The 22,639-nt window shown below is 50.5% G+C and overlaps 3 protein-coding genes across 3 annotated transcripts; 2 read left to right on the top strand and 1 right to left on the bottom strand.

Moving 5' to 3' along the window:
* P2rx5 (purinergic receptor P2X 5) lies at window positions 1-13,827 on the top strand. Its single transcript, XM_045158776.1, has 13 exons — window positions 1-137; window positions 3,664-3,814; window positions 4,435-4,506; window positions 4,777-4,852; window positions 4,937-5,033; window positions 5,167-5,247; window positions 5,521-5,659; window positions 6,066-6,199; window positions 6,523-6,616; window positions 6,722-6,787; window positions 9,080-9,162; window positions 9,820-10,026; window positions 12,471-13,827. The coding sequence occupies exons 1-13, from the start codon at window positions 1-3 to the stop codon at window positions 12,535-12,537; spliced, it is 1,404 nt and encodes a 467-aa protein (XP_045014711.1). The 3' UTR covers window positions 12,538-13,827.
* Window positions 13,828-16,694: 2,867 nt separating this feature from the next.
* On the bottom strand, window positions 16,695-17,488 carry Emc6 (ER membrane protein complex subunit 6). The gene is made up of 2 exons (XM_004672394.3): window positions 17,392-17,488; window positions 16,695-17,279 (listed from the first exon to the last, which is right to left on the bottom strand). The coding sequence occupies exon 2, from the start codon at window positions 17,229-17,231 to the stop codon at window positions 16,899-16,901; it is 333 nt and encodes a 110-aa protein (XP_004672451.1). The 5' UTR covers window positions 17,232-17,279; window positions 17,392-17,488; the 3' UTR covers window positions 16,695-16,898.
* Window positions 17,489-17,638: 150 nt separating this feature from the next.
* Tax1bp3 (Tax1 binding protein 3) lies at window positions 17,639-22,070 on the top strand. The gene is made up of 4 exons (XM_004672392.2): window positions 17,639-17,793; window positions 20,210-20,329; window positions 20,702-20,779; window positions 21,077-22,070. The coding sequence occupies exons 1-4, from the start codon at window positions 17,755-17,757 to the stop codon at window positions 21,212-21,214; spliced, it is 375 nt and encodes a 124-aa protein (XP_004672449.1). The 5' UTR covers window positions 17,639-17,754; the 3' UTR covers window positions 21,215-22,070.
* The last annotated feature ends 569 nt before the right edge of the window (window positions 22,071-22,639 follow it).

Below are 22,639 nucleotides of genomic sequence, written 5' to 3'. Positions count from 1 at the left end.
ATGGGCCAGGCAGGCTGGAAGGGGCTCTTCCAGTCGCTGTTCGACTACAAGACGGAAAAGTATGTGGTCGCCAAGAACAAGAAGGTGGGGCTGCTCTACCGACTGCTGCAGCTCTCCATCCTGCTGTACCTGGTCGTGTGAGTCCTTGGGCACTTGTAAGGAGCTGGGGGAAGGGTGTGAGCGTAGGGGGGAAGAGGGAGGTAGAGTGCCAGCGGCCTGGCCTTTTGTTGGGTCCTGAAATCTGCACATGTGCCCGTGGTGGTCTCTCTCTTGGGAGTGAGCTTTCATGGACTGTGGGTGTAAGGGTGGGATTAGGAGGGGAGCATCTGTTTTTTGTCCTCTCTAGAGGTGTAAAACATGGGCAGGGCCTTGCGGGTCCCTTGGTTTATAGTTATCTGTGTGTGGTGGGGGGCTCCTTTCACCAGGCCCGAAGCCCCCATTGTTAAGACCATGGGGTCAAGGAAGGGATGCAGGGGGCTGGGCTGCCACTGCCCCCAGAGGCCTTCCGGGGCCCCTGCTGGACAGCTGGCACAGGCCCCCGGCAGGCTATTTATAAGCACTGAGCGTCAGTGTTACTCGTGGCTGGAGCAACTAGTCATCCTGGCATGCTCAGAACTCCCTTCCGCCCACCTTACCTCACCCGTGGGCAGCTGCTTCGTGTCCAGCTGAAGGGGGGTCCTGCCCAGGGGTCTCTAACCCCCAGCTCTGTTGTCCCCTTCCCCTGTCTCCATCCATGTAAGAGGTGGGGCCACCAGCCAGAGGACAGTTATTATTCAGCTTGACTTTGGTCTGAGCCCTCACCCCTGGGAAGAGAGGTCTCCGTTGGCATAGGTGAAGAGGTGGCCTCCACGAACAGTTGAGATGTCCCTTCTTTTCCTTATTGGACAAATGTGCAGGTTGCTCCCTTATCCTCATGTGAGCATTCCTGGCCTGCCTTGCGCCCTCCTGGCTGCCAGGAACTCAGCACTGCTGGGCTTCAGCTCCATGGTGCCTAGCTGACTGTTTCCCACCTCAGAGACCTGCTTGTTGTTCTTCAGCCAGCCATGCCTTTCTCCTTTCCTTCCTAGCATTCCCACAGTGTCACTATAAGCTAATTTGGAGAATCATTTGCTCAGCTTCTATTTCTGACTCCCTTCCAGTCTGGGGGTGTTGTACAGGGAGGGTGTGACATCACTTCACTAGGGAATAGATATGAAATGAGTGAGTGAACAAATGAATGAAGGTGCTCCTTGAAGACTTGGCTGTTTCTGTCTGAGCCAGGCCCAGCATGTCTCTGCTAAAAATAGCTGGTGGGCTCAAGGGTCACAACCCTCTTAGAGAAGGTGAATACATCATGTTCGGCCTCTCACTGGCTCCCAAGAAGTGCTAACATCCCATGCCACTGGATCCATGACCTGAGGCAAGTAGCTTTCTACTCTCTTAACCTCAATTCCCCAGCTTCACCTAGAAGGGTAAATGTGGACAGTCTCTAACTATAACAATAAGCGGATGAGCTGTGTACATTGAGCTGTGTATGTTGAGCTCTTGCTCTGTGTCAGGTTTACTGTGCTTAGCATTGGACACGAGCCATCTCATTTATATCTTTTTGGCCAGGTGTGGTGGCTGGTGCCTGCCTATATAATCACAGCACTTGGAAGGCTGAGAAAGGAGAATTAGTGTGAATTTGAGGCCAGCCTGAAGTACACTTCTGAGTCATCCTCCCAGTCCCTTCTGTCCCTTCCCCCCACCCAGCTACACTTTCTTGATAGTGTCCTTTGAAGTGCAAAATATCTGTATTTATTAATTAATTTGCAAGCAAAGAGGGAGCTAGAAGAGAGAGAGAGAGAATGGATACCCCAGGGCCTCTAGCCACTGCAAATGCACTCCAGATCCATGCACCACTTTGTGCAGCTGGTCCTATATGGATACTGGGGAATCAAACCCAGGTCACTAGGGTTTGCAGCAAGCCCCTTAAGTGCTGAGCCATCTCTGTAGCCCACAAAAGATTTTTTAAATTATTTTTTATTTATTCTGAGAGAAAGAGGGAGAGAAAGAGACAGGGGTGGGTGGGTGGGAGGGAGAGAATGGGTGTACCAGAGCCTTCAGCCACTGCAAACGAACTCCAGAAACAAGTTTTTTTTTTTTTTTTAAACTTTGAGGAATCCCAATATTTCTAATTTTTCTTTTGCTGCTTATGTTTTTTCATAGTAAGAATACAGGATTTGGGCTGGAGGGATGGCTTAGCAGTTAAGGTGTTTGCCTGCAAAGCCAAAGGACCCAGGTTTGATTCCCCAGGACCCACATTAGCCAGATACGCAAGGGGGCACATGTGTCTGGAGTTCGTTTGCAGTGGCTGGAGGCCCTGGTGCTCCCGTTCTCTCTCTCTGTGTCAACTAAATAAATAAGTGAATAAAAAATAAAATATTAAAAAATACAGGATTTCATTTATATATCTGTTTTAAAATATTTTACTTATTTATTTGGGGGGGGGGAGAAAGAAAGAAGGAAGCCAGGTAGAGAATGGGTATGCCAGGACCTCTAGCCACTGCAAACGAACTGAACTCCAGATGCACCACCTTGTGCATCTGCCTTATGTGGGTTCTGGGGAATTGAACCTGGGTCCTTAGGCTTTGCAGGCAAGTTTCTTAACCCCTAAGTCATCTCCTCAGGCCCTTATTTATTTACTTATTTATTTATTGAGGTAGGGTCTCACTCTAGCTCAGACTGACCTGGAATTCACTATGTAGTCTCAGGGTGGCTCGAACTCTCACCGATCCTCCTACCTCTGCCTCCTAAATGCTGGGATTAAAGGTGTGTGCCACAACACCCGGCTTATTTTTTAAGAATATTTTATTATTTATTTATTTGCATGCATACAGAGACAGAAAAGAGAGAGAGAGAGAGATAAAGAAAGAGAGAGAGAATGGGAGCACCAGGGCCTTCAGCCACTGCAAATGAATTGCAGATGCATGTACCACTTTGTGCATCTGGCTTTTTGTGGGTATTGAGAAATTCAACCTGGGTCGCTAAGTGGCAACATCTTAACCACCAAGCCATCTCTCCAGCTGTATTTTATATTTTAGTTTTGGTGCTGGGGATTGAACCCAAGGCCTTATCCTCTATGATTGAGATATACTCCAGCTCTTAGATATTTTTATTTCTTTTGGATAGCATCTCACTCTGTATCCCAGGCTGGCTTCTATTTCTCTATCCTCCTGCCTCAGCCTTCTGAGTGTAGGAATGCATGCGTGCATGCACCACCACACCTGGTTGCTCTCACAGCTCCTCAGTTTGGAGTTGTCTGAAGCCTCCTCACAATTCACATCAGTTATGTACCATCCATCTGTCTGGCTTAAGCATCCCCAGCCCCTCAGCAGGAAGCAGTGCAGCCCCATCTGGCATCATGTAGTCAGCACATAGCTGAGCTTGCTTCAGGCCAGGTCTACCCAGTCTGAAGCCTCAGCTCCCAAGGGCTCTGTCTTTAGAGCCTCTGTCTCTTGAGCTGCTTGTCACCTTTGCAGCTTTCAGAACCTGGTTTCAAGCAGCAGTGGGAGTGGTGTTTCCCTGCCAGCAGTGGGACAGGTGAACCTCTGAGCTTGTCTCCACCTATGTAGGAGTTGCTGTGACTCCTACCCTAGCTTTGGCGTGGGCTTATGCCCACCTGCTGGCCCCCTTTTCTCTCAGGTGGGTGTTCCTGGTAAAGAAGAGTTATCAAGACATTGACACTTCTCTGCAGAGTGCTGTTGTCACCAAAGTCAAGGGTGTGGCCTATACCAACACCACAGCACTTGGGGAGCGGCTCTGGGATGTTGCAGACTATGTAGTTCCATCTCAGGTCAGAGCCCTCAATTGTAAGCAGGGGCCCAGGCTGGCAGAGTGTGGTTGGGGTGGGTTGTACGGGAAGCTGCTGACATACACAGGGACCTCCATCATTGTCTCCCTAGTCCAGGATGTGGATGGAGAACCTGAGGTCCTTTTTGCCATGCTGCACCCTTGCCTTTTTCTATGACTAGTGTGACTTTTGTCCCCAGTGATCTTTGTCTCTGCTGAGACCATGTCGTGTGGTGCCAGGAGGACTTTCAAGTTGCTGTGATCAGTTGGCCTGGCACACAAAGCCCCTCCTTTATTTGCCAGTGCCCCTAGAAATGGCTTACAGTTCAGTTATACTGGAACAGCCTGGTTCTATCCCTTTATCTCCCAGATCCAGGCTTCTACTCTAGCTGATGTTTGGATGAAATTATGGGGTTGAGAGAACTTGGGGTTTGTGGGCCTAAAAGTTATCAATCAAAGGATATACTCTTGGACATGGTGAGATCAGCAGACAGATGGACAAAATTCATCAATTTTATGGCTCTGTTGTCCCCCAAACACCTATGAAGAGGTCCCATCTCTGCCAGGCAGCCTTCTCCCTAAGAGGGCAGGAGAAAGTTTCTCAATCCTTCTCTGGTCCCTCAGGGAGAAAATGTCTTCTTCGTGGTCACCAACCTGATTGTGACTCCTAACCAGCGGCAGGGCACCTGTGCTGAGGTTCGATTTGGCATGGTAGGGATGAGAGAGGGGTTGGAGGGCCACCAGCTGTGGTTTGGGTCTGCTCTCCTCCTGAGCAGGAGCTTGGTCTACCCCAAGGTGCCAGGAGGCTGTATAACTGGTGCATGGTACCTGCATGGCTTTTGGGGTGAGAAGCAGGCTTTCAAAGAGCATGTTGCCCCAGATCAGGGAAGCAGCTCTCTTCTAACCCTTCTGGGACCTAGCCCTGGGCCACAGGGACTCCATACAGACATCTTTCTTTCCTGGCAGCGTGAAGGCATTCCTGATGGCATGTGTTCTCAGGACAGTGACTGTCGTGCCGGGGAGTCTGTTATTGCTGGACATGGTGAGGGCCTGGAGTCATGGGGATGCAAGTAAAGGGACCTGGGACAAGGGAGTTCCTGGCATTGTCCCTGTCCCTCCCCTGCAGGAGTGAAGACTGGCCACTGTTTGCGGGTAGGGAACTTGACCAGGGGCACCTGTGAGATCTTTGCCTGGTGTCCATTGGAGACACAGTCCAGGCCAACGTGAGTGGCTGCAGCCTGGGGCCTATGAGGAGTTGCCCATGCCTGAGGCAGGAGGCTCTCCTCTTCTGTAGGCCTGGGAGCATGGAGGGCAGGGCCAGGCCGCCTGCTCAGGCTGCCTTGGCCTGGTTTTCAGGGAGCCCCTCCTGAAGGAGGCTGAAAACTTCACAATTTTCATAAAGAACTTCATTCGGTTTCCCAAGTTCAACTTCTCCAAGTAGGTGGGGACTGCCTACAAGGGTGGGGAAGTGGGTGGGTGGCTGAGGGCCTTGGGTGGCCCTCCTGGTGGCTGTGCTTGGGCCTCATGCATGCTTGTATGTATATATGATGTCTGTTGAATATTAGGGTGTCTCTGGGAGTTCCCCTTCTGTGGAAGCAGACTCTGTTCAGATATGAGTTGGGGGAGAGGTCAGGTTGGGCGAAGGGTCCACTTGCCTCCTGGACTGGGCCCAGGAGCAGTGTCTTCCCTTATTTCATGGCTTCCTCCCAGGGCCAATGTGGGACAAATGGACAATAGAGATTTCCTGAAGTCCTGTCGCTTTAGCTCCAAGAATCGCTACTGCCCCATCTTCCGACTGGGATCTGTGGTCCGCTGGGCAGGGAATGACTTCCAGGACATGGCCCTGGAGGTGGGTGGTATGTCCTTAAGGAGCCTTCCTTGGGGACCTGGGCTCTACAATAAGGAGAGGAGGGTGGAGGGTCTATAAGACCGGGGTGGCTTTGCAGTCACTTGTCCCCCAGGAGCTCACTAATTTCAGAATTAGTTGTGACACATGGCTCCGATGTGCCAGGAACTTAGTGTGGACCTGACTTGGTATCTGCTGTGAAGTTTTCTGACCTCAGGGAATCAGCAGATTTGACCCAAAAGAGCCTCATGGGCACATGCTGGTTTGTGTGTGCTATTGCTCTAGGCCGGGCCAGCTGGCTGACCTCTGGCTGTCATGTCCAGAAGCATAAAGTGCTCTCATGAGGGGCTGCCCTGTGACTTCTGTCGATTCAGACAGCTACGCCATTCACCCTGTCTCTTGTACCAAGGGTGGTGTGATAGGAATCCATATTGAATGGAACTGTGACCTTGATAAAGACGCCTCTGAATGCAACCCGCACTATTACTTCAACCGTCTGGACAACAAGCATACGACATCTGTTTCTTCTGGGTACAACTTCAGGTAACTGCTACCGTGTGCCACCTCATGAAGCTGACTGTGCTCCATGTCCTCTGCTGAGTCAGCTCCACCAGTGTTCTGGTAGCCCAGGTGTTGATGGTGCCCAGTATCCTAAAAAACAAAACAAAAATCCTGAGTTCCTCGAGGATGTTGAAGGTCTATGTGTGTCTTTGAACTTGGCTTGGTGAGGAAAGTTTAGCCACTCTCCAGGGGCTGCTGAGACACAGGGTCCTGAGTTGCTGAGAGTCTCCTATTGTAGCAGCTTTGTGTGGCCAGGGGAGGAGAGAACAAGCAGCCTGAGCTTCCCCGGAGCCTTGTCTCCCCAGGTTTGCCAGATATTACCGTGACCCAGATGGGGTGGAGTTCCGCAACCTGATGAAGGCTTATGGCATCCGCTTTGATGTGATAGTTAATGGCAAGGTGTGTGAGTGACCCTTGCATTTGAAGGCCTGGTGTTACTAGGAGACTCCCTGGGGAACCTGCTGTCCTCCCTGCCTTACTCACCCAGCTGTCCTTGTCTTGCAGGCAGGAAAATTCAGCATCATCCCCACAGTCATCAATGTGGGCTCTGGGTTGGCGCTTATGGGTGCTGTGAGTACCTCCCCTGCCCAACCTGCTTCCTACTTTGAGTCAGAAAAGAGAAGTGCCTAACTTCCTGGAAGAAACATGCCAGGGCCCAGAATGCAGAGGCCTGTGAGGTCCCAGGGACATGGGTAAAGAGGGATTCCTGCTATTTCATGCCCCAAGTATCTCACTGTCTCTTTCTCCAGCCAGAATCATCTGCCTGCAGCTCTGGGACAGGGTGGGGTGTGGCATAGATGGATCAGCCCCCAGCCCTGGTGTGAGCTGGGATCTCTCTGGGGTTTTAGGTCTGAAGTCTTTCTCTTTACTTCTAAAGGGAACAGGATTAGGCTATGTCAACTTCAACACTGTTCCCATCTTGGACCAGGGAATGCTTTGGTTAGGGGCCTGTCTTGTGCAGTGCATTCCTAGTTTCTATGCACTGTATATCCATGAGACCTCCCCTGTTTTTGAGTTGTGATGCTCAAAAATATCTACATCTGTGAACTTGTGGCTAGAAGGATAAGAAACCAAGAAGTTAGTCCTGTAATACTTCTGGGGAGAGGGTCAAATGCTCCAAGGGGTTTCCAGAGGAGGGCTCAAGGGCAGGAAGGGCTTTCTGAAAGCACCTATCATATCCTTTGTACTTCTGGGAGGGTTTTAAATATATATTTATTATTTACTTGCTACAGAGAAAGGAGGAGGGAGGGAGGGAGAGAGAGAGAGAGGGTGAGAGAGAGAATGAGAGTGAGAATGAATGGGCATGCCAAGGCCTTCAGCCACTGTAAACGAACTCCAGATGCATGTGCCCTTGTGCATCTGGCTTATGTGGGTCCTGGAGAATTGAAGTGGGATCTTTTGGCTTTTCAGGCAAATGCCTTAACCACTAAGCCATCTCTCCAGCCCTTCTGGGAGGACTTTAAATACATGGGACTTGTCCCTTGGTGCTTATGCTGATGCAGCAAGTTCTTTCCCAAGGCGTCTTCTTGCCTCCTCTTTCTGGGCAGTCCAAGCAGCCATTGGACAATTCCACCAGGATCTGGGATTGGCTTTTCATTGAGACCAGGAAGTTTGTGTTTTATAATGAGACTCAAATAGGCCATGTTCCTGACAGGGGATTAAGAGTGTATCCTAAATGGAGACCTCCTGAGTCCAAATAGTCATTGTTAGGGAACACTTGGTGTGTTTATTATAACTCTCATATGATGTAGGTAAGTCTGGGCACTTAGGGACACACTGTGAAATGAAGGTAATGGCACAGAGAAAAGGTGTGGTAGAGGCTGAGAGAGGTGCCGGAACTAGGAATTGAAACTGAAAAGTGAAATTTATGGCATCTGGGAAGACACATGTACTGTATCCAGGCACAGAGCCAGGCTCACCACCACTATGGATGTTGGCCTATCCTTTAGCCCCTTCCTTCTGGCCTCCCTTCTCCTCCTCTGCATTCAGGAACCACACCCCGCTCCTGCACGTGTGCAGTCGTCCTCTGAGAGCAGACAGGCATTGTGTTCAGCTTGCTCTGGTCTGAAGCCTGTGTTTGAGTCGGTGGGGAGGTGGCTCTCCAGCCAGGTTACCTCGGGCTTCCTGTCTTTCCTTGACCATTGCTGTAGCATCCCTGGTGGCCAAGTTCACATACCCTCCAATCCATTTCACACTGCATACCAGGTGGATCTTTCTGGATGGCAACAATCGCCACCTATGTGCCTTCATCTAAAGGACTAGGACAGGTGTCTCCAGAGCATCCCCAGACAGGCTGGTTCCTGCCCACCTCTCCAGAAGTGCATCTTGCTTGTCCCCCAGAGGCCCTAAGGCATTTACTAGGCATGACAAGCTGTTCTTCCCTCTGTAATGCCATTCACAGGCCTTGAATAAACTCTTACTCAGCCCCCAAGATAGCCCAGATGGCCCTGCCCAGGTTGAGCACAGTCCTGTCTTAGGCTGTTAGGATGTGCGACTCTCATGATTCGCTGATGTTCTGCCACATAGGCATAGTCCCCAGCCAGTCTGTCGTCCTTGTCCTCACTGCACCCTACTGCAGACCTGGCAGATGGTGAATACTTAGCTAATGTGTCTTGAAGGGGTTGGATTGGGTTGGGATACTATGAGGGATACTTGACCTATCAGGTGGCAGTGCCCCAGTTTAACTTTGTTTTTAAATTTAAAAAAGTTTTTTTGGAGCTGCTCTGTGGCCCTGGACAATAGCACCCTCTTCTGGGATATTTCCGTATGTGCTGAGTGGCCGTGGTGCCTCTGTTCTGGGCTTCTGCGGAATCCAACCATATGAATCAAGATTCTGAGTCAGGGCTTCTAACTCTTTTGCAGGGGGCTTTCTTCTGCGACCTTGTACTCATCTACATCATCAAAAAAAGGGAGTTTTACCGCGACAAGAAGTATGAGGAAGTTAGGTTAGTTGGCCTAACTCTCATGGTGCAAGGGGGGTGGTCCCCAGCATAGAGCCTCTTCTGATTGGTCCTGGGCTGGAGTGTGTAGGTGGCAGGCTGTACTTACTCTACAGGACTGTGCTCACCTCCACACAGCTAGGGGAGAAGTGGTCTCCCTCATGCTGCTTGGTGGGAGGTTGTTTATGGGCTCTGACACCATCCTGATGGGAGATTTTGGACAAGTCCTAGGCTTCCTTGGGCCTGGGGATGAAGGAAAAATGAAGTCCCTCACCCCTTCACTGCAGCGGCCTTTGCAGGGAAGTCCTTTGGGTGATCTTTGCTACCTACATGTGTTTGTGTGTGTTTACAGAGCAGGAGAACGCAGGGTATGGGAGAATCCTGATGTCTAGGGTGACCAGAAGGGGAAAGTACTCTCTAGTCCCATCCCTTGGGAAAGGCTTTCTGGTGAGGCTGGGACCAGAATGAGGACCTGAGCCCAGCAACAGGCATCCCCTTAGCCCCAGCATACGGATTGCGGGTGCAGGGTGAGCCCTCCAGGTTTGTCTGCACTGCTTCAGCTGCAGTCTGAACTCAGCCAGTGCAGTTCGCCCTGGCCACACTGCACTCTGGAAGGCAGGGAGCGAGATTCTTTGCCGATGCTGAGTGGTACCTGATAAATAGGTCCTACAGTTTCCTACCCAGTGGTCGGGAGAACAAGACCCTGAAAGCGGAGGTGGAGGTGGAGGAGATGAAGCAGAGGACGCAGGAGGACGATCCGCCGGAGGAGGAGGAGGAAGGTCGACGGGAGGAGCGGACCCAGGCGCCACTTGGGAGCCAAGGCTGGGAGCGCAACGGCTGCGTGTGCCAGCAGCATCTGGGGCCAGCCAGGTGAGGCGTTGAGTGGTGAGGACTGGCTGCCATAAAGAGGCTGCTTGGGATCTGAGTACACGCCAGGATGTCCAGAACCCTGGAGACCCTTCCAAACTGCCATAGTCCGCCATGAGGCCCATTAGCTCTTCATCATCTCACATTCTGGTGCTGGCCAAATGCCTTGCTGTCTTCAGACTTCAATTTCCCTAACCTCTCCCAGCTGGCGCTGCCATGGGCTATTTGTATACATGAACTCATTTAAATAACTTAATGAGGTGGAAGTGTAATTTACTGATGAGGAGACTGAGTGTCAGAAAGGTTAAATGATAGCCCTGGGATCTGAGTGTAGGCAGCATATCTCTGTTTCCTTCCTCCTCCAGGGTCACCCACCGGGTCAGGCCTCATTCCCTACCTCCCAGTAGATTTCTCCCCATAGGCCTTTTTAGTGAACATCCTGTCCCCTGGGTGCTAGGGGTAGGAGGAAGCTCTAGTCAGCCAGGTCTTTCCTTTTTATTGTTTACTTATTTTATTTATATTTTATTTATTTGAGAGAGAGAGGGAGAGGGAGGGAGGGAGGGAGAGAGAATGGGCACATCAGGTCCTCCAGCCACTGCACATAAACTCCAGACACATGTACCACCTTGTGCATCTGGTTTATGTAGGTCCTGGGGAATTGAACTGAGGTGTTTTGGCTTTGCAGGCAAACGCCTTAACCACTAAGCCATCTTTCCAGCCCTATTTTACTTATTTTTGGTTTTTCGAGGTAGGGTCTCGCTCTAGCCCAGGCTGACCTGGAAATCACTATGTAGTCTCAGAGTGGTCTCAAACTCGGTGATCCTCCTACCTCTGCCTCCTAAGTGCTGGGATTAAAGGTGTACGTCACTACACCCAGCTTATTTATTAATTCATTTTTAATTTTTTAGAATTATTTTAGTTTTTGAGGCTGGGTCTCACTGTAGCCCAGGCCGATGTGGAACTCATACTGTAGCCCCAAGCTGACCTTGAACTCATGCAGTCCTCCTTTCTACCTCAGCCTCCCAAGTGTTGGGCCTGATCTCCTGATTATTATGATTGTTGGTGTGTGTAGTGTGCACGCATGTGGAGGCCAAAGAACAACCTCAGGTGTCGTTTCAGAGTAAAGTAATCTATCTCTTTGTCACTGGTCTGGAGCTCACCAATAGGCTAGACTAACTGGCCAGCAAGACCTAGGAATCCACCTGTCTTCCCTTCTTAACCCTGGGAGTACAGGTGCATGCCACCATATCCTGCCCAGTGGTTTTTTTTATTTTTTATTTTTTAAGGTAGGGTCTTGCTCTAGCCCAGAATGACCTGGAATTCACTATATATAGTCTCAGGGTGGCCTCAAACTCAGACAATCCTCCTAACTACCTGTGCTTCCTGAGTGCTGGGATTAAAGGCATGCGCCACCATGCATGTTTCTTTTTCTTAATATATTTATTTGAGAGAGTGAGAAAGAGAGAATGGGTGAGCCAGGGCCTCTGGCCACTGCAAATGAACTTTACACATATGCAACACCTTGTGCATCTGGCTTAGGTGGGTACTGGGGAATCAAACCTGGGTCCTTTGGCTTTGCAGGCAAGCTTCTTAGCCACTAAGACATATCTCCAGCCCCCTGCCCAGTGTTTTAAAATGGGTTCTGAGGAGCTCCTATGACACAATTATAAGCAGAACTTATAAAGTGGGTTCTGGGGATCAAACTCTGGTCTCCATGTCAGGCTTCAGCCTGGGCTTTTCTGCAGGTGTGACCTCAGTTGCTTCCTGTGGGGAGGGGAGCCCTGGACTAAGCCAGGAGGCCACAGTCAAGCCTGCTGTTTCCCCCTTGCTGTGTCTGGGCCTTGTTTACATTTTGTTGTTTCCCTTCCAGCAGGAGCTGGACAGTGGCATTTGCCACTTAATAGGCCAGGACTGCGCGACTCTTCCCTTGTAAGCCACAAGGCAGTTCTTTTGTCTGGGATGGCCTTTCTCCTGGTCCCCAGCTTTCACTCCTTGCTGACTCAGGGTTTGGGAGCTGGGTTAGGCAGAGAAAGAGCTGAGAAATAGCCTGGAATGAAGAAGAGAAAAGAGAGAGATGGAGGGTGAAGGCTGCAGCCAGGCTGGAGGCTCTCTGAACCTAGTGGCTCCCTGAGGTGTCACTGTCTGGGTGGCCACCTGAGCACCTTACCCTGCAGAGGTGAGAGTGGCTGCCTTGCTTGTCTAGGCCTAACCTTGCCTGTTGCTGTGGGAAGCTTTGTGTTCAGGGGCTTGGGCTCTGGCTGGTGCCACTGCAATGGCTGCTGTGTGGCTCTCCATGCATCTGGGCTGCAGCTAGGGACCCCGACATTACCCGTCTCTCCAACGCTGTGTCTGCCTGCTCACTGCCAGGGAGAGGTTGAGGCTGCCCTTTGCTTGCCCACCTGTAAGAGTCCCTGACAGTGATCTCTGTCCTGTATGCCCACCCCCAGGTCTGGCCTCCAGAACATGGAGGTGAATGTGAAGCAGCTGCCCATCTCGCGAACAGTGAAGACATAGCCAGAGCTGTTGGCTGAGAGCAGATGTGAAGATGCTGGGGACAGGACTGGCCACAGCTGTGTGTTGGGGACAGGGGCTTCTGGCAACCACCATCTCTGCTGCACTTTGAGATCCTGCTGCACACTTTTTCTTGTGTGAAGAGGAGCCTCCTTGTTGTGGCCAGACTGGCTCAGATGCTGGGAGGACCTGGGGCAGGACCTCAGGGAAGGGGCAGGCCAGAGGCCTGACTAGACCTGCGTTTATTCATCCAGACACTACTCATTTATTGGTGCATGCTGCATAAGGGGCTCTATTTAAGAGATGTTTAAATGAGATGCTGACCTGGCCCATAAGGAGGGGCCACACATGTAATTCCTGCCAGAGCCTACAGACATCTCAGCCAGCCCTTCGTCCAGTCTCTGGCTGAGACAAGAATGATGGTTGCTCAGGAAACACTTTTGGACAATATCCACGGGGACATCTGACTCTACCCCACCAACTTAAGGTGGTCCAAGAGGCAACTTGGAAAGGACAGGACTTTGGGGAAGAGGAGGCAGGGAGGCTGCTGTTCCATTCTGACCATCACCCACAGCCTCGAGACACTCTGAGAACAGTGGCTTGCCTAGAGTTGACATGCTTGTCTCTGTGGTTTGGCTCCTGGCTGTTTTGAGGGGCCGGTGTCCAGTTTGGTTCTCTGAAGCTTGATCTGAAGTGCTAAGATAAAGGATAACATTGAACCGAAGTAAATTTGTTCCACACCCCTGCCCCACCTTCCCCACTTCACTTTGCAGAATGGTATTACCTAAACTGGGGTCCAGAGGCCAACTTTGGTCTCTAGGCAGCTTAGAAATTCAGGTTCTTTGGACCCTCCTTCATCTTATCAAACTGGAACTGATTCTCCCCAAGATCCAAAGTGATTTACAAGTACATTGTTTGCAAAGTCTGGTTCTGAGGGGGAGAAATGGCCAATTTAGGTGGCAAGAGCCAGTTTTTATGCCAGATTTATACTTGCTGCCCTGAGGGTTCCTCTTTTACCCCTCCCCTCCCCTAAAGGCAGCAGTATGCTCCATTGATTTGAATTCAAATACTTTCACTAGGTGATACTTACCTGATGCAAACTTTACTGGTACAAAATAACAGAAGAACTTCCCTCCCACCCTGGCTCTCCAAAAGGCTCCCTTACTTTGTTAACATTTGGTTATCACTGGGTGTAGTGGCATACACCTTTAATCTCAGAACTAGGGAGGTGAAGGAGGAGGATCAATGTGAGTTGAGGCCAGCCTGGGCTAGAGTGAGACCTCAAAAAACAACCCTCCCACCAAAACAACAAAAACAAAATAAATTATGTTTGGTTACCTGTGCACTTCCCTGAGAATTAACCTTTTCCTGTAAGACCAACTTTCCTGTGTCAAAAGCAGACAAGAAGCACTAATGTGGGGCTTGGAGAACTCACTAGCTCACTTTGCCATGCCACTGTATTGGAAGGGTCTTTGAAGAAACACAAGGTGAGAAACCCAGAGTTTATCACTCAGTGCTATATGGACAGGCTGTCAAGCGCTGCCTTGACCAGGTGAGTACCCAGCACTGTGTCTGGGTGGCTCACTGGACATCAAGGAGTTCCTCTTTGGAAGGAGTTCTCTTCACACATGGGGAGGTGAGCATCCTTCCACTGGGGCCTTGCACATGGTCATTAGTAAGGAGCCTGGGTGGGATGGCATACAACTGTAGTCTCTGCATGCTGGAGGTGGGGGTAGGAGGATCACTTGGGTTCTGAAAGGTTAGGAACAGCCTACTTAGGTGTCAGGGGCATTTCTAGTAAGAGAACCCCAGGTGTCTGCACCTTTGACCTGGAAAGACAACAGTGGAGTTGGATAAAAGCTGTGACTGTGGGGAGGTATGTGAGGCATGAACCTGGGGACCATAGTGAGATACCCCAATTTCAAAAAAGGTAGGGGGTCTGGTAGAAGTTGTTGCCACTGGGGCAGTGACATGACGTCCAGAGAAGGGCCTCTTCCACAGCAAGCAGCCCCCCCCCCCCCTTTGGCTGCCTGAAAATCCAACACCAAGCCAACCTGCTTTCTGAAAGTGAGACTCTGGGTACTTCACTTGGTCATTTCACTTCCTCCCTACAGCAAGCCCTTGAGTTTTCAAATCTAGCATGTTACTTTTACGTTTGGGAGAAACAAGAGGGGCAGGGGTCATGGCTACTTAGATTCGTCTTGCTCCTCTTAACCTGGTTTGGAATGGCACAATAACAGCTATATAGCCTGCTAACTGTTGTCCTGTTTGTTTCACATCAGAATGAAACTGCCTTACACGTTTTCAGTATATATTTACTGAGTTCCTGTTAGTGTCAGGTGTTGGGATAAATCAGGACAATGGTAACATGTGGCCTCTGCCCTGACGTGCTTCCGGTCTGGCAGGAAGTGAGCCTTCCCATGAGGTGGCCATACATGTTATCATAGACTCAGCAGAACTGGGAAGTTTTAACCTGAAGTGTTACAAGAAGTGACCTATGAGTTGAAATCTAGAAGGTTAGGAGTTGCCTACCTAGCCGATGGATATTCTTGGTAATGGTTAACTGAGTCATCTCAGTAATCCTCTTCCCAGCATGGTTCTCCCCTGCACCATGAGCAAACCCTTCCTTCCCACAGAGAAGCCCTTTAGAGAGATCAGGGATATAGAAGCCACGAATCTGGTATCTGCCTGTGGGCTCTTTGGGACAGGGAAGCAAAAGTGACTTGGGTTTTTCTTGGCTTGGGGTGCAAACATGTGGTCCATTACCACAGATAGGATTCAGGAGGTCTGGGTCCCACACCTATTTCCATTAGTGAGCATAGTCCACACAGTCTGAGGATGAAGTATTTAATTCAGTTTGTGATTACCCCTTTCTGATCTAAAAAATAATCCAAATCTGATTTATATGACTTCTAAAACTTACAAAGGCTTCCTGCAATTGCTCATAGGATCAGGACCAACTAACTTCCTTCTAGGGTCTTCTATGATGTGATCAGAACTACTACATGGATTTATAAAGGCTGGTGTTTCCTATCCTTTGCTCCCTCCACATGATCTTTTCTCCAAGTAGCCACCTTCTCTATAATTTATTTTATTAAATACTTATTTGGACAGAAAGAGATAAAGAGGGATACTAAATAAGTGAGCATGGACGCACCAGGGCCTCCTGCCACTGCAAACTCCAGACCCATGTGCTACTTTGTGCATCTGGCTTAATGTGGGTACTGGGGAATTGAACCCATGCTGTCAGAATTGTAAACCAGTGCCCTTAACTGCTGAGCCAACCCCCATCTCTGTATTTTATTTGCCTGTTATTCAATCTTCAAATGTAGTAACCTAATTTTGTAAAACAAACCTTCCTCGACCCCCAACCTTCCACAACTTGGGCTTGGGTTGGTACTTCTGTGTACTTTCTTCATGGCACTTGTAACTTGTGCTAATTGTGTAATGCTAATCTCCCCAATTAGACTGTAAATTCCAAGTGTAACATATTTATTACTACAACTCTAATCATTTATTTCTCAATTAAACATACATATTTCATTCTAAGATAACCTTCCTGAAGATTATGAGTGAACATACAGGCAAAGATGTTTACACTCCAAACAAGCCCACAGCTTAGCTTAAATATCCAAATGTCTCTTTAATCATCATAGGAAACGTTCTTAAAAAGAGCTTGAATTTATTTCTTATGGGAAGGATAACTATCTGTGACCTAGTGAGATGGATCAGAAGTGACTCCCTCCATTTCTGGAAAGGTACACTCAGCCAATACAGCCAAGAGCAAATAAGAGATCTGTCATCAGATCCTGGCTCTCTCTCTGGCAGAGGTATTTAACCTTTCTGGGCTTCAGGTTCCTCACCAACAGAGAGTTAACAGTTACACCTCAGAATTACTGCTAGAACCAAATGACATGCTGGGTGTAAACAAATGCCTGGCACATAGAAAATGCTTAATAAATAGTAAATATTATCAGTTCTTGGTATAAGTTCTCTCATGTAAGCCACAGTTGTACCCCTACCCCACAACCACCTAGATGCAAATGCAAGAAAAGCACACACTATAGACTAGTGCCTGCTCTTTGGGGGGAGGGAGTGTGTGTCCAATCACGATTTCAAATCACAGCTGACTGTGCGTTAAGTTAGGAAAGAACTCGACAAAGTGTCACATTTGATTTAATCTGAAGAATATTACAGGCTCTCTGTCTTCAGATATAAATTATTTATAACGTTACAGAACAAGCAGCGGATTCAACAATTTAAAAACTAAGTAAATCTACAAGGTGTTAATTTCTGGCAACAGTCTTCCCAATCTGTGTTTTTTAATTTTAATTTTTTTAAAAAAAGTCATCCCTGCCCTCTTTTCAGTAGACGTGCACCATGCCATAGAGGAATGTCCAAAAGAGGACGTAGGTAAAGAGGCCTCCAATGAGGCCTCCGGTAAAGAGAGGTCTCCGCGACTTGAAATATTTGTTCCACCTTCTTCCCGCCTTGAGAATGAGCAGCAGCGAGAGCAGGACCGAGGCCAGCAGGTAGAAGATGAAGCCGTAGAGGCCCGTGAGGCCCAGGATGCCGGCCGTGGCCCCCGACAGCGCTGACACCGAGGTCCGGCAGTAGTCCAGGACGGCGGCGTTGCCGCGCACCGCGGCCTCGCTGATGAACGGCGGCCCTTCGCGCTTGGCCACCACCGCGGCCATCGCAGCCTCGGGGGCTCAGCCTCGGCGGCGTCGCCGAACGACGCGGGGCTGCGGAGAGAACCGAGTTACGAGACGCCCCCTCCCTCCCCGGGCTTCCAAGACGCCGAAGGTTCCATCCGGGCGGCACATCTGCACTCCCGAGCCAGGCTTTCCCCGTTACCTGGAGCGCGGGGGCAGATACCGTCCCTCGGCGTTACCTCAAGCAGGCAAGGAGACAGATTCCCAAAGCGCCATCTTGGGCTGGAGGCTGTTGGGAGGGCTCAGGTCGCGCAGGCGCACGAACATCGCGCCGCCCTACTGCGCCTGCGCCTCGGGAACTCCCCGCCCACTCCATCTCATTATGCATGCTTTGGGACTCCCTCCAAGCAGAGCAGCGCTCCAGCAGCTGATTGGCTGGAAATATGTTAAATATTCATGAAGGGGGCGGGCCGGGCAGGCTGCCTTTGTTAACCTGAGAGGGCGCGGCGGTGAGCATTCGGGCTGCGGGCTTCGTGGTGCTCAGGTTTTTCAGATCGAGATCGAAATGTCCTACATCCCAGGCCAGCCGGTCACCGCCGTCGTGGTGAGTGCACACACGAGGGCTCCTCCTTCTCTTGACTTTCCCCTATGTCTAGAGCGGTAAACGGGCGTCTAGACAGGTTGACAAAGGATAGGACCCAAGGCTTCTACTGCATGCCGGCGGCCAGAGTTCCAGTTCCCAGGCTGCCAGAGCCGAGTTGCCGTATTCTCTCCTGTTTGGGACCCAAGAGCATCCAGAGACCCTGGGCAGAGGCCAGACCCCATGCACTGCAGCCGCTGGGTGCACCTTTCAGTAGGTGCGGACAGGGAGGACGAAGGAGAAAGGCCTGGCTGTGGGAGTCTGTCCGGGAAAGTGCCCCTATTCAGGGCCTCCTGGTCCCCAGCTGGGCGGCCGCGGGAGGCGGGCGCCGGCTCCGACGTCCGTGAGTCGCAGCCTCTGGAATGAGGAAGCGTTTCCTCTCCTCCAGCCGGCCTACGACCGCCGCCGCCCAGAGGAGGGAGGTTCGGGGGTGGGCCTGACTAGAGCTTGTCCTAGCAGCCCCTTACCCCTTCTCATCCGGCCTTGCTTCAAGGACCACTGGGTCTAGGGCTAATGTTCATATAAGTGGTTTGATCCTTGTCTGAACTTTTTCAAGATCCTCAAGCCCCTGGGACAAAGTCCAGATCCTGCTCTTGAAGTTCAAGGAGACACTTTCGGGGGGACACCTCCTTGGTTTGTCTTGGGTATTAGGTACACTTGCATAGGCAAAGGGATTAAGGGAAGCTGGGAAAGTAGATCTAAACACCAATGTTAGCGCTGGAAGGGCAGTGAGAACCAGCCCTTGGGACAGATGTGGCTTTACTGAATCCCAAAGAGAAGTCCCATGTTCAGCCATTAAGGAAGCCTTTGGGAAGGACGCAGATCTCCCGCAGGGTGGACAGGATCTCTCTTAAGGCCAGGATGACCTGGAATTCATTCTGTAGTACAGGCTGACCTTGAACTTTTGTCCTGTCTCAGCCTCCAGAGGTTTTAGACTATGGGAAGGAACACCTGTCCAGCAGGCAGTGGGTTAAGTGAAAGTCCCAGCTCTGGAATTGTAGGGACTGGAGGTGGTATCTCCGAGGAGTGAGCAGTCAGGAGGGTGGGGCTAAGAAGCCACTGATAGGGGTGAACTTAGTGCAGGCCTGGGCTATAGGACACGTTGCCAGGCCAGCTGACAGCTGTCCTAGGTTTCACCTACACCCTACACCCGCCAGGTTTTTCTAGAATTCAGGCTTGATCCTTATCTGTTTAAAAAAAAGGGGTGGTGGTGCTGCAAATGGGGTGCCAGAGAGCCACTCTGCTGCCTGACTTCTCCCTGGAAGTCACTGAGGAGGCCCCAATTTCTTTTCTGACCTTGGAAGTTGGTGTGAAGGGAGGTAAGTGTCTGCCTGGAGGAGATTGCACTGGACATGGAGCCTCAGATGAATGGACCTCAGGGATCATGCTTCCTTCTTGTCAAGACCCCTCCTAGAGTTTTCCTCAAAACTATCAGAGCACAATCCTCCAATTCTCACTCCAGTATCATGTCTGAATGTGGTGGATGGGTCTGGCCTCCTGTGAGCCTTGGATTGCACATGTGGTGGAGAGGCTACATCCCCTCTCCAGTCTGCTCTCTCCTGTGTAGTTAACATCTGAGCATGTTACAACTATTTCAGCTTCTCCTCTAAACTCTGGCCCCATAAGTCTGGATATCTCTGCAGATGGCTTTTTTTTTTTTTTGATTTTTCAAGGCAGGGTCTCACTCTAGCCCAGGCTGACCTGGAATTCACTTGGTAGTCTCAGGGTGGCCTCAAGCTCATGGCAATCCTCCTACCTCTGCCTCCCAAGTGCTGGGATTAAAGATGTGTGCCATCATGCCCGGCTTTTTTTGTTTTTGAGAGAATGAATTGGTGAACCAGTGCCTCCAGCCCTGTAATTGAACTCCAGATGCATGCATCACCTTGTGCGTCTGGCTTACGTAGGATCTGGGGAGAACATGGGTCGTTAGGTTTTGCAGCAAGTGCCTTAACTGCTAAGCCATCTCTCCAGCCCCAGATGGCTCTTGACACTCCAACTGCACTCCAGGAACACTCTGGTTTTTCCTCCTAGCTCCGCAACTGGGTGATTGTTATGTTCAGCCCCTACTGACTACTCAAATGGTCATTCTAGCATCAAATCCGACTCTTCCTTGCCCTGCTCCTAACATAGTTCCAGTAGGTTCAAGATCAAGCTGAAGCCCTGACACTTGTTGATCAAGACTGTGTGGGTGGGTCTATGTGGCTGTTTTGTGTCCCAACTGCCCAGACCAGCTCAATTTCTGCAGAGGTCCCTGAGCCCCACCCTTAGCATTGCTCTGAGCTAGGTCAACAGCCTGAGCTGCTTGGTGGGGATAGAGACCAGACTGATTTTCTACCCACCTGCCCCTAACTTGTTCTTTCTTTCTTTCTTTTTTAACCAGCAAAGAGTTGAAATTCATAAGCTACGTCAAGGTGAAAACTTAATCTTGGGCTTTAGCATTGGAGGTGGGATTGACCAGGATCCTTCCCAGAATCCCTTCTCAGAAGATAAGACAGACAAGGTGAGAGAGACCAGTGTCCTGGACCTCCTGGTGTGACATAAAGGCCTGAGATGGTGTTTCTTTGCTTCCTGGACCTTTGTAATAGGAACAGACCTTACCTCTCTTAATCAATCCTAAGAAACCATCTGGTGAGATTAAGTTGCGGTGGGGGTGAGGCAGGAAGTGGCCCTCCTAGATCTAGACAGTCCTATTGAGACAGTCCGTCATCATGTTACAATATCCCAGGGGCAGCCATGCTAGTGCCTTGGCTGTCATGGGAGGCAGGCACAGGGACAGAGGAACTGATGGGAGTATGCTATGGTGAACTCTACATTGTGGGTAAATGGCTAGTCCTAATGACCACAGAGTTTTACCTGGGTTGCTTCTTTCCAGGGCATTTACGTCACACGGGTATCTGAGGGAGGTCCTGCTGAAATTGCTGGGCTGCAGATTGGAGACAAGATCATGCAGGTAACCAGTACCCCAAAGGAAGAAAACAAGGTTTGGGGAGAGGGGCTGAAGCACTTGGGGTTAAGGGCTGACCAAGCCTCTCAGAGGGAAGAGACTCACCAAAACAGGTTTAGAAGCCATGGTGGTGGTTCCACAAGGAAGCTGGCTGTCCTGTGTGCTTCAGCTTGTGTGGGTGTCTTCACAGTAGGGGATATCAGCTTGGGGGACTTCTTGGGTGGCTTGGGACCCTAAAAGCTCTCTGCTTCTAATTCCAAAGGGTGTAGAGCTGAAGGGGGCTGTGTTCTCTCCCTGGGCCAGGTGAATGGCTGGGACATGACCATGGTCACACATGACCAGGCTCGGAAGCGGCTCACCAAACGTTCGGAAGAGGTGGTGCGCCTGCTGGTGACTCGGCAGTCTCTGCAGAAGGCTGTGCAGCAGTCCATGCTGTCCTAGCAGTTGGCCATAGCCCAACTTGTGCCTGCCTGCCTCATTGTACAGTGACACTACTCCCATGCTCTGTCTGCCTCACATCCTGGTTTCTGTTGTGTGCTGGACCCCATCTCCGAAGGTCAAAAGCTGATCCCAAGACCTGAGCCTTCCTTCCCTCCCACTTCCAGCCTGAGGCCATGGGATCAGCTCTCTCCTTGGACACCGAGGACTGGAAACAAGGGTTTGGAGCTGCGTGGCAGCCAGTCTGCAGTGACCACAGGCTCAGTTTCCAGCCCTGCTGCCTGGTCACAGCAAGGTCCAGGCGAGTAGGAAGCACCCGAGAGCTGTCAAAGCTGGGAAATGCAAGGAGGGCCACACTTTCCCATTTGCCCTGGCTTTTGGGCTTGGCCTTCCCCTGTGTCATCTCCTCAGTGCCTCTGACCATGTTTCCTCTACTATGGTGCCCAGCCAGGGGTGGACCCCCACATGCCAGAGGCATTATGAAGGCTGCCTGGATGGAAGTGGGCAGGCTCTCACTTAACCATATTCCTCCAAGGGGTGCTGGCCTCCCCAAGGTTTTCCTGCTTAGAGGATTTAGACCAGGTCCAAAGCTGACATTTCAGGGCAGCTCTCAGGGTTGCTTATTTTCTCTATGCCTGGGGGTTTAACTTTTGTATTTTTTTAATCACAACTTTGATACAAAGTGTTTTTATCTCACTATTTGGAAAGGCCAATTCTTTTCAATTTAGCTAACTAATTCACACCTGGAAGCAGTTACTTGTAGCACACGGCCAAGCCTTATGTTGGTTACTATGAAAGGGGGCAGTGTGATGCTACCCCATGCCCAACACTTGTGCCCAATAAACAACGCTGGAATCCATGAGGGTCTCTGCTGCAGATACTTGAACTTTGGTTTCAAGGATGGGTAGCCTGTCTCCTACTGCTTTGGGACAAAGCCCAACTCTGACCAGGCTTACTGGATTGGAGTGTAACTAGTGGTACCTTCAAAGCCTCCGTGGAACATCTGCACTTTTTGTTAAAGTGTTTGGAAACAACTTCATTGCAGTTGGGGTGGGAAGCCTGGGGCATGTTGTCTGTTGAGTGTCACTGTGAAGCCTTAAAATTCCTCTTGGGTAGCCTAGCTTCAGCTCTCACCCTACAGGGGCCTCATGGGATAAGCACCTGCTGCTGGGGTTCAAAAGCATCCTGAACTATAGGCAAGGGCAAAACTCCTGTGTCCGAATGGGCTGAGAGCTGGCTAGATGGTGACCTGGGGAGTTCCCAGCTCTGGGTTAATGTCATTCCTGGATTTGCCTTGCACTACCAAATCAGACGCGTAAAGGAAAGCCCAAAGGGCTGGGGGTGTGGTTAGTGTTCTATTTGTCTAGCATGTACACGGCTCTTGGTTGATCCATAGCCCCCCCCCCAAAAAAAAAAGTCTAGAATTTG

The sequence above is a fragment of the Jaculus jaculus genome, chromosome 9 (genome assembly GCF_020740685.1).
Source record: "Jaculus jaculus isolate mJacJac1 chromosome 9, mJacJac1.mat.Y.cur, whole genome shotgun sequence".
Lineage (NCBI taxonomy): Eukaryota > Metazoa > Chordata > Mammalia > Rodentia > Dipodidae > Jaculus > Jaculus jaculus.
Note: the sequence above shows the minus strand (reverse complement) of the source record. Positions and strands in the feature narration are given on the sequence as shown.

Bases quoted from the DNA above. Each gene is read 5' to 3' on its own strand.
- P2rx5 (XM_045158776.1), top strand. From the start codon at position 1: ATGGGCCAGGCAGGCTGGAAGGGGCTCTTCCAGTCGCTGTTCGACTAC. The intron at 5,248-5,520 runs GTAGGTGGGGAC...GCTTCCTCCCAG, and splicing joins CCCAAGTTCAACTTCTCCAA to GGCCAATGTGGGACAAATGG. The intron at 6,200-6,522 runs GTAACTGCTACC...TTGTCTCCCCAG, and splicing joins TCTTCTGGGTACAACTTCAG to GTTTGCCAGATATTACCGTG.
- Emc6 (XM_004672394.3), bottom strand. From the start codon at position 17,231: ATGGCCGCGGTGGTGGCCAAGCGCGAAGGGCCGCCGTTCATCAGCGAG.
- Tax1bp3 (XM_004672392.2), top strand. From the start codon at position 17,755: ATGTCCTACATCCCAGGCCAGCCGGTCACCGCCGTCGTG. The intron at 17,794-20,209 runs GTGAGTGCACAC...TTTTTTAACCAG, and splicing joins AGCCGGTCACCGCCGTCGTG to CAAAGAGTTGAAATTCATAA. The intron at 20,330-20,701 runs GTGAGAGAGACC...GCTTCTTTCCAG, and splicing joins CAGAAGATAAGACAGACAAG to GGCATTTACGTCACACGGGT.